Source organism: Chiloscyllium plagiosum, chromosome 16 (assembly GCF_004010195.1).
Source record: "Chiloscyllium plagiosum isolate BGI_BamShark_2017 chromosome 16, ASM401019v2, whole genome shotgun sequence".
Taxonomy (NCBI): domain Eukaryota; kingdom Metazoa; phylum Chordata; class Chondrichthyes; order Orectolobiformes; family Hemiscylliidae; genus Chiloscyllium; species Chiloscyllium plagiosum.
This window is the reverse complement of record NC_057725.1, coordinates 69,896,135-69,906,362: the sequence shown is the minus strand read 5'-3', so window position 1 is coordinate 69,906,362 and position 10,228 is coordinate 69,896,135. Positions and strand designations below refer to the sequence as shown.

The following is a 10,228-nucleotide window of genomic DNA, read 5'->3' as shown; positions in this document are numbered from 1 at the left end:
TCTGTCCACAGGACTCTGGGGATGGGGGAGGGAGGGGGTAACTGAACCCCTGTCCACAGGACTCTTGCGAGGGGGGAGGGGAGCGGGTAACTGAACCCCTGTCCACAGGCACAGAGGGATATCTGGATCCCTGCTGACATTTATCAGTCTACATCAATAGCTGCCTCTCCCTCACTTCTTGCTGTGTTTCTCATTCCAGGACTAAGATCCTCTTCCTGCTCCGGATCCTCGCTGACTATGTTCCTGGAGTCAGTCTGGTGGCTCGTGAGTACATTTGTATTTCTCCTGTGTGACTGTTCCTCCTCTTGTCTGTACCTCTGGAGCAGCGTAGAGAGGCGGGAGGAAGTGAACAGGACCCCCCAGAGGTTTCCAGCACAAACCTGAGAATGGAGCAGGGAGGAGCATGCCTGATGGATGAGGGGTGCTAGGGGTGTGGGTCTGGAAGCACGTAGAGCAATGTTTTTGATCTATGATGCTCCTGTTTCTCTCTTCCAGGTCCATTGATGGAATATTTACCAGTTTGGCAGAAGATATATTTTTACAACTGGGGTTAACTGGGCCCTGTCACCAATGCCTTCAAAAGTAATTTGTGCTGTTCTCAATCACCTCCTTAACCAGCATTATATACAGTTTGGACCATCAACAGATCCTGTTGAGTGCCTCTTCCTAAAACTGAGAGAAAGAGCCCATCTCGCGGTCTCTCAGTCTGTGTCAGAGCCCATCTCGCGGTCTCTCAGTCTGTGTCAGAGCCCAGCTCTCACTCTCTCAGTCTGTGTCAGAGCCCAGCTCTCACTCTCTCAGTCTGTGTCAGAGCCCAGCTCTCACTCTCTCAGTCTGTGTCAGAGCCCAGCTCTCACTCTCTCAGTCTGTGTCAGAGCCCAGCTCTCTCTCACTCAGTCTGCCTCAGAGCCCAGCTCTCACTCTCTCAGTCTGCCTCAGAGCCCAGCTCTCACTCTCTCAGTCTGTGCCCAAGCTCAGCTCTCGCTCTCTCAGTCTGTGTCAGAACCCAGCTGTCGCGCTCTCAGTCTGTGTCAGACTATAAGACATAGGAGCAGAAATCAGGCCATTCAGCCCATCAATCGTGGCTGATACATTTCTCAGCCCCATTCTCCCCTTAAACCCTCAATCTCCTTGTTACCTACAATTCTGGACCATATTGTGCAAAGTGTGACTTGCAGCTGCTCTCCACACTGTTTCTGAACTCCCCTGTTATTGGAGACCAACCCCCTGAACTGTTCAGGGTATGTTACACTGCTGACTTGGATCACTTGTTGGATCTGTCGATGTAGTAGCCAACCGAGTGATTTCAATTTTTTATTTGATATCAAACCCACACCTAATGTAAATTGTCAAATAATAAATGCACCTTTCTACATAATTCCACTCCCTTCTGTGTTTTTGTCTCTCCTGTTGATTTTCGGAGGCATGGGAGAAGCACCTGCCAGCGCTGACCATGTGTGAGCAAACCTTCTGTAACTCTGAGACTTTCAAAGGATCAAATTTGTGTTAACAGCTCGACAGTTATCACGGGCAGGAAGGTGAGAGAGGGGACTTGTGTCACATTCTAGTCGATTAATAATCCTTCCCTTGCTCTGACATAGTCATGCAGCACAGAAATAGACTCTTCAGTCCAATACATCCATGCCAGCCTTAATCCTAAATTAAACTAGTCCCACTTCGCCTGCATTTGGCCCATATATTTCCAAACCTTTCCTATTCATCTACCAAGTGTCTTTTAAATGTTTTAATTCTACCTGCACCTACCACTTCCCTTAATGGTTCATTCCACACACTGTGAAGATATTGCCCTTCAGCTCCCTTAAAAAAAATACATCCCCTACTTTTGAACTCACCTAGCCCAGAGAGAAGACCTTTGCTATTCACCTTATCTATACCCCTTCGTGATTTTAAAAACCTCTATGAGGTCATCCCTCAACCTCCAGTGGCAAGTCCCAGTCCCAGTCTATCCTTATAATTCAAACTCTCCAGTCCGGGCAAAATCATGATAAAGCTTTTTTGAGCCCTCTCCAACTTAATAATATCATTCCTATTGCAGGACAGCCAGATTTGTACACAAGTGGCCTCACCAATGTCCTGAGCAACATCAACATGACATCCCAACTCTATACTCAATTATCTGAGCAAGCGTGCTAAATGCTGTCTTAACCACGCTGTCTTCCTGTGGTGCAACATTCAAAGAACTATATGCCAGAACCCTAGGTCTCTGCTCTACCATTAACTGCATAGGTCCTTCCCTTGTGTGTTTTACCAAGTTGCAACATCTAGCATTTATCCAAATTAAACTCCATCTGCCACTCATCAGCCAATTGGCCTAATTCATCAAGAACCCTTTGTAATCTTACATAACCTTCTTTCACTAGCCACTGTCCAACCAATTTTGGTGTTATCCACAAACTTATAACCATACCTCCTAAATTCTCATCGAAATCATTGATTTAAATTACAAACAAAAGCAAATCAGCACCAATCCCTGTGGAACACAGGCCTCCAGTCCAAAAAATAACCACCTACTACCACTCTCTCCCTTAACACTATGTGATCTAACTTTACTAATTAGTTTACTATACAGAACCTTGTCAAAGGCATGACTTAAGTCCATGTATTCAACATCAGTCTTTTTGGTTACGTTCTCAAAAGCCTCAATCAAGTTTGAGAGATCTGATTTTCCAGGCACAGAGCCATCCTGAAGAAGGGCTCATGCCCGAAACGTCGATTCTCCTGCTCCTTGGATGCTGTCTGACCTGCTGCGCTTTTCCAGCAACACATTTTCAGCTCTGATATCCAGCATCTGCAGTCCTCACTTTCTCCTATCCCTAATCAGTCCCTGCCTCACCAAATGCATGTAAATACTTTCTCTCAGAATCCCCTCTAACAACTTACTGGCGTCAAACTCACAGTTCTGTAATTCTCAGGCTTCTCCTTAGAGCCTTTCTCAATTAATGGCATATTAGCAACCCTCCAGTTCTCCGGCACCTCACCCTGTGACTGTAGATAATACAAATATCTCTGCTCGGGCTCTTACAATTTCATCCCTAACTTGCTACAACATCCTGGGATATAGTTGATCAGATCCTGGAGGTTTCTCCTGTATGTTTTTTAAGACTTCCAACACTTCATCTTCTGTCAGGCAAATAGGTTATTTAATGGCTTAATTGGGCATTTCCACAATTGTGTCAGCTGGTGAAACCGTGTGCTGTGATTAAAGGCACACTTCTCCCAGTTGAGTCATGACAAAAGTTTTGATCTTTTGAAAATGGCCAAAGTCATAATTCACTGGTGTAGTACTATTCCCAGAGTCATCACAAGGATAGTAAGGTTTAGTCAAACCCAGGGTGGAAGTGTCAAATATTAAGGGGCATAGTTTTGCAGTGAGGGCGGGGGGGGAGAAGTGTAAAGGAGATGTGCAGAACAAGATTTTCTTACAGAGATACCTGGAAGAAACACACAGCTGGGGAGGTGGGAGAACCAGGTACACTAGCAAAATTTAAGAGGCATTTAAACAGACATATGAACACAGAACATCAAGGGATACAGACCATATACAGGCATAGAACAGTACAGCACAGAAACAGGTCCTTCAGCTCTCAATGTTGTGCCAAACATGATAGTAAATTAAACTAATCCATCCTGCCTGCCCACTGTCGATGTCTCTCCATTCCTTGCATGTTCATGTGCTTATCAAAAAATCCCTTAAATGCCCGTAATGTATCTGCCTCCACACCACCCCTAGCAACCTGTTCTCTATCACACACTGCATGAGAAACTTACCCTTCACATTTCCTTTGAACTTTCCAACTCTCATTAAATGCATGAACCCTCGTTTTAGACACTTCATGTCTGGGGAACAAAACTCTGACTCAACACTATCTATGCATCTCAGAATTTTAGAGACTTCTATCAAGTCTCCCCTCAACCTCCACTGCTTCAAAAGAAAACAACCTGAGTTTTTCTAGCCTCTCCTTCTACCTGATGCTTTCAAATGCAGGCAGCATCCTGATAAACGTCCTCTCCAAAGCCTCCACATCCTTCCTGTAATGTGGTGATCAGCAATACTCTAAATGTGGCCTAACCAAAGTCTAATAAAGCTGCAACGTAACATCCTGACTCTTGAACTCAATTTCCCGACCAATAAAGACAAGCATGCCTTATGCCTGCTTTACCACCCTATCTACTTGCACTTTAAGGAAGCTATGGACTTGAATCCCAAGATCCTCAACATCAATGTTGTTCAGGGTCCTGCCATTAACACTACACTTTTCCTTAACATTTGATCACCTAAAGTGCAGCACCTCACACTTATCCGGATTAAATTCCATCTGCCATTTCTCCGCCCATATCTGCAACTTAGCGTTCATTAGCAGAGGGATTGAATTCAAGAGTCGTGAAGTGATGTTGCAGCTGTACAGGACTTTGGTTAGGCCACATTTGGAGTACTGTGTGCAGTTCTGGTCACCTCACTTTAGGAAAGATGTGGATGCTTTGGAGAGGGTGCAGAGAAGATTTACCAGGTGAAGGGTGGAAGGTATGGGGGGATGTCAGGGGTAGGTTTTTTACCCAGAGAGTGGTGGGGGCATGGAATGCGCTGCCTGTGGGAGTGGCAGAGTCAGAATCATTGGTGACCTTTAAGCGGCAATTGGATAGGTACATGGATGGGTGCTTAAGCTAGGACAAATGTTCGGCACAACATGGTGGGCCGAAGGGCCTGTTCTGTGCTGTATTGTTCTATGTTCTATGATCTATATCCAGCTGTATCCTTTGACAACCTTCTACAGTATCTACAACTCCACCGATCTTTATATGGTCTGCAAACTTACTAACTCACCCATCAGCAGAGGTCCAAATACGAATTCCTGCGGAGCACTGGTCACAGACTTCCAGCCAGAAAAACACCCTTCCACCACTACCTTTTGCCTTCTGTGGACAAGCCAATTCTAAATCCATGCTGCCAAGTCATCTTGGATCCCATGCACCTTAATCTTCTGGATGAGCCTACCATAAGGGACCTTACTGAAAGCCTTACTAAAATCCATGTAGGCAACTTCCACTGCTCTACCCTCATCGATCACCTTCGTGACCTCTCCAAAATTCATTCACATTAGTAAGACGTGATGTGCCCCACACAAAGCCACGCTGACTGTCCCTAGTTAGGACATATTTTTTTCCAAATGCACGTAAATCCTATCCCCAAGAATTCTCTCCAATAGTTTCCCAACTACTGATGTGAGAATCACCAGTCTATAGTTTCCTGGATTATCTCTATTTCCCATCTTGGACAGAGGAATGACACTAGCTACTCATCAGTTCTCTAGGAGCTCTCCAGTGGTTAGCAAGGATACACAGATCTTGGTCCATGCCTCAGCTATCTTCTCTCTTACCTCTCTAATTAACCTGGGGTAGATACCATCGGGCTTTGGGGACTAATCCACCTTAATGCTCTTCAACAGACCCAACACCACTTCTTGATCTCAAAATGCACTAACATATTAGCATGCTCCACACTAATCTCACTAGCCACCATATCCTTCTCCTGGGTGAACACCAATGCAAAATATTCATTTAGGATCTCATCCACATCCACTGCCTCCAAGCACAAGTTCCCTCCTTTATCCTTGAGTGGTTCTACCTTCTCCCCAGTTACCCTCATGTTTTTAATGTATGATAGATGTAGGACAGATGTCAGAGGTAGTTCCTTTACTCAGAGTGTGGTAGGGGTGTGGAACACCCTGCCTGCAACAGTAGTAATCTTGCTAACTTTAAGGATGTTTAAATGGTCACTGGATAGGTATATGGATGTAAATGGAGTAGTGCAGGTTAGATGGGCTTCAGATTGGTTCCACAGGTCGGTGCAACATTGAGGGCTGAAGGGCCTGTACTGTGTTGTAATGATCTATGTTCTATGTATAGAATGCCTTTGGATTCATTTAAACCCTACTTACCAAGGTCTTTTTATCACCCCTTTTTGCTCTTCTAATTCCCTGCTTGAGTTCTTTCCTGCTTCTTTATGTTTCTCACGGGCCCTGTCCAATCTGAGCTTCCTAAACCTTACATATGCTTCTTTTTCCTTTTGACTAAATTCACATTCTCCCTGGTTATCCTAGGTTACCTTACCTTGCCATCCTTGCCCTCCCTCCTTACTGGAACATGCTGATCCTGAACTGGTCAGCAGGGCTTTAAACAATTACCACTTGTCAAATATGGACTTACCCCATAACAGCTCCTCCCAATTACCATGCCCCAGCTCCTGCCAAATACTGATGTAACTTGCCTTCCCTCAATTTAGACTCCAAAGTACTCACTTATCCTTATTCACAGCGATCTTAAAACTTATGATGTTGTGATCACTGTTTCCAAAATGGCCTCCCACTGAAAGATCAGTCACCTTGCCCGGCTCATTAGCCAATACAGGGTCGAGTCTGGCCCCTCGTCTAGTTGGCCTATCCACTTACTGTTTCAAGAAACTCTCTTCAATGCACTTAACAAGTTCTGCAGCATCTAACCTTCTTGGTCTAAAGGAGGCCCAGTCAATGTTAGAGAAATTAATGTTACCCAGTATGACAGCTGTTGTTACTGCATCTTTCCAACTGGGGCATTTGTTTAGAATGACATCATGGTTGGCACAGACACTATGGGTCAAAGGGCCTGTTCCTTTGCTGTACTGTTCTCTGTTCAATCCACAAAGCCCCCAGGTAGTCCCCTGAATGACAAACTTGGGTGAAAAGAAAATATTCATCAGCTTTCAATACTGAGCTATTGCAGACAAATATTAACTAATGGCAGAAAAGAAACATGGATCATTAACTTATAATTCATCATAACTTAAACTTTATCCTTTTCAAAAAGTTCCATAAACGTACAAACAGACACATAAAAAGATCCAAGACAAAACAAATATTGTGAGTGGGCAGAATTTTAAAAATGATAGTGAAGCATAGCTCAGCCAGCAGTCCAGATTACAGACACCGAACAGATGTTTCGCTTCAATTTTCTTCTGGTTTCTTTCAACTCTTGAGGAGGAATCTGAGACTATGGATGTGCCAATTCTCAATCTTCCACCCTCCATTTGCCCTTTCAGTGTTTCTGAAAGCAACTTTTCCCTTGAAAGCAAAAAATTGTAGATGCCGAAAGTTGAAATTAAAAGAGGAATAGTGGGAGAAACGCAGCAGGCCTGGCAGCATCAGAGGGAAATAGAATTAACATTCCGAGTCCAGTATGATTTCTTAAGAAATTAAAGGGGCTGGCTAAGGGATTGTCTTTATGCTGTTGACATAAAGGGAGGAGGACTGAGTGGAGTAGATGGCGAGGATGTCCAGAGCAAAAGACAAATGGCATGGTAAAGGAGCGAATGAGATACAACAAAAATGATAATGACAGGTGTGAAAATGAGAAAATGGGTCAGATCTGTCTAGATCGAATCCAACCAAACACGTAAGATGTGAGGTGGGCGGAGTGGGTAGGTGATCATTTGAAATTGAGGAGTGATCATGCTGTTATGGATCAGATAAAACCCCCTCAAAGTATGTCAAGGAGATAGCCAAGACACTACCTTGTATGTTATTTATAATTAAATATAAGGCTGCTGTGTTCCAGATGTGATTCAATTGGTCAAACTATTAGACTAAGCAAAACACTTAATCTTACAACATAGTTAAAATACAAACATAAAAAAGGTATATCTTCAACTCTATCAAAATACTTAACAAAAAATATATATTTGATCTACTACTCATAACTGTTCCAACGTAGCAGCATCCCATAAACACACCCTTGGCAAAGGCAAATTAAGTAAAACAGATTTTTCCATTTGTTGTTTCCTCCAGTCCAGGAGAAGAAGAAAACCAGAAGAATGAATCGAGCAGCAGAGAGAGCTGTATCCAGCAGCTTTAAACCCCAACTTCCAAAAATGAAAGCAAAAATGAAAATCTGTGTGATCCTGACTCCACCCACTCATGCTTCTCTGAATAATATTTTTTTTTTAAATCCCAACTCCATGGAGCCGACAACTCAATGTCAGGTTTATAACAGACCACTTCAAAAGAAGCAGGATAGAACAAATCTGTCTGAAAGACACATCTCATAACCGTACCATGGTATTGTTGAACTCAATGCTGAGTCCTAAGGGCTGTAAAGTGTCTAACTTGAAATGAGATGCTGTTCAACTTGCTTAGAGAGTTGATGAAACACTGCTGCAAGCTCAGACAGAAACATGTGAATTCGAGGCGCTTTAATTGAAATGGTAAGCAACTGAAAGGTCAGAGCCATTCCTACCTCAAGTCACTGGAATCAATTGGTATTTTAAAAGGTTTTGTTAAGACTGGTTCAATTAATACGATTACCTACAGCTTCTGAAAGGCTGCTTTACATTCTGCTGCCTGAACCATATCTTTCATAAGAACAGAAGTCGAGTTCTGGTAGAATTCAGCCCGTTGAATTGACTGCCATTCAGTGAGATTATGGCTGAACCCCCCCGATCATCTGCAATTCCACTTTCATGACTGATCCCCTGAATCCCTTCCTGATTAAAAATCTGCATATCTCAGCAATGAATATTCTTAATGATTTAGCCTCCAGTGCTCTGAAAGAATTCCACAGTTTCGTTATCCACTGACGAATACGTTTCTCCTTATCTCAGAGTGATACTACTCTGAAATTATGTTCTCTTTTCCAAGACTCTCCCATAAAGAGAAATGACCTCTCAATATTGACATTCTCAAAATCCTCTAATAATTGTTCATGTTTCACGAAGAATGACACTTTATACAACGATCACTGTCCCCTAAATATTATGTCAGTATGATCAGCTTGGCCCACCTCATTCCCAAGAACCAGGGCTAGTGATTCTAAATGCACTTCCATGACATTAGACTATAAGATATGGGAACAGAATTAGGCCATTTGACGATTCAATCAAGTGTCCTCAGCCATTCAATCATTAATTGAATGTGTTGATACGTTTCCCAATCCCACTCTCCTGTCTTATCCCCGTATCTCTCTTAATCCCCTGACTAATTAAGAACTTAGCTATCGCAATCTTAAATACACTCATTGACTTGGCCTCCACAACTCTTCTGTGGCAAAAAGCTCCACAGATTAACCCCGTTCTGTCTGAAGAAATCCTTCGACATCTCAGTTTTAAAGGGTCATCCCTTCACTGAGACTGTACTCTTAGGTCATAGTTTCACCAAATAGTGGAAGCATCTTCTCCACGTCCACTGTGGTGGGGCAAGTCTCTCAGTCCTCTGTAAGGTTTAATCAGATAGCCCCTCATCCTTCTAAACTCCATCGAGTACATCGCTGCTCTTGTATTCTGGCTCTCTCAAAATGAATGCTAACATTGCATTTGCCTTCTTAACTACCACCTAAACCTGCATGTTAACTTTAACATCCTGAACTAGAAGTCCTTTGTGCTTTGGATTTCCGAAGCATTTCACTATTTAAAAAACAATCTACTCCTTTATTCTTCCTATTAATGTGCATGACCTCACTTTTTCCCACATTGTTCCATTCCTAGCCTGCCCAAGTCCTTTCTGTAGCCTCCCTGCTTCCTCAGAGCTACTTATCCCTCCACCTACCCTTGTGACATCTGCAAAGTTAGCAACAAAGTCTTTAGTTCTGTGTCATTTAGCTCCTTTCAGCTTCCCCAATACGGTCTCCTTAGTCTCCTCCACTACACTCACCCCTGCCCTATGTATGTTGCTGGTATCATGCACTGTGAAGATTGGTGCCACCTTATTTATGCCACCCATAATTTTGTATACTTCAATCAGATCACCCATTGGCTTCTCCTGCTCCAAGAAAAAACTAAGTTGATTTTGTCTCGCCTCATAACTGAGATTTTCCAACCCAGGCAACATCCTGGTGAATCCGCTGCACCCTTTCCAATGCTATCATGTCCTTCCAATGGTGTGGTGACCAGACCTGTACACAATATTCCACCTCTGGCCTAATCAATGTTTTATAAAGTTGTAACAAATGTCCTTGTTTCTATATTCTATTCCCCAGCAAATGAAGTCAAGCATCTTTCGTACCTTCTACACCGTCCTGTCTACCCATGCTGACACCTTCAGCAATCTTTGGGATTGTATAGCAATTTTGCCTTCTTACCCTTTTTTGCTTGTTTCTGTCCCCAAATTTGTTAATGGTCAAATATTGATTTGAGTTTATACATAAATTTCCAATCAGAACCTCAGATTAGTAAAAAATCTCATGA

At 43.1% G+C, this 10,228-nt stretch overlaps 1 protein-coding gene across 5 annotated transcripts in view; it reads left to right on the top strand.

The window, feature by feature from the left end:
* The window catches only part of pex16 (peroxisomal biogenesis factor 16), a 47,521-nt gene extending 37,602 nt beyond the window's left edge, over nt 1-9,919 (top strand). For 2 of the 5 annotated variants that reach the window (XM_043706327.1, XM_043706328.1), the window contains exons 10-11: nt 200-264; nt 7,839-9,919. In XM_043706327.1, coding sequence (XP_043562262.1) covers nt 200-264; nt 7,839-8,098 — 325 coding nt within the window. In that variant the 3' untranslated portion in view covers nt 8,099-9,919. Of the gene's footprint in view, nt 1-199; nt 265-495; nt 1,379-7,838 lie in introns of those variants that run through there. The other 3 variants (XM_043706329.1, XM_043706330.1, XR_006314000.1) reach the window with 2 other exon arrangements.
* The last annotated feature ends 309 nt before the right edge of the window (nt 9,920-10,228 follow it).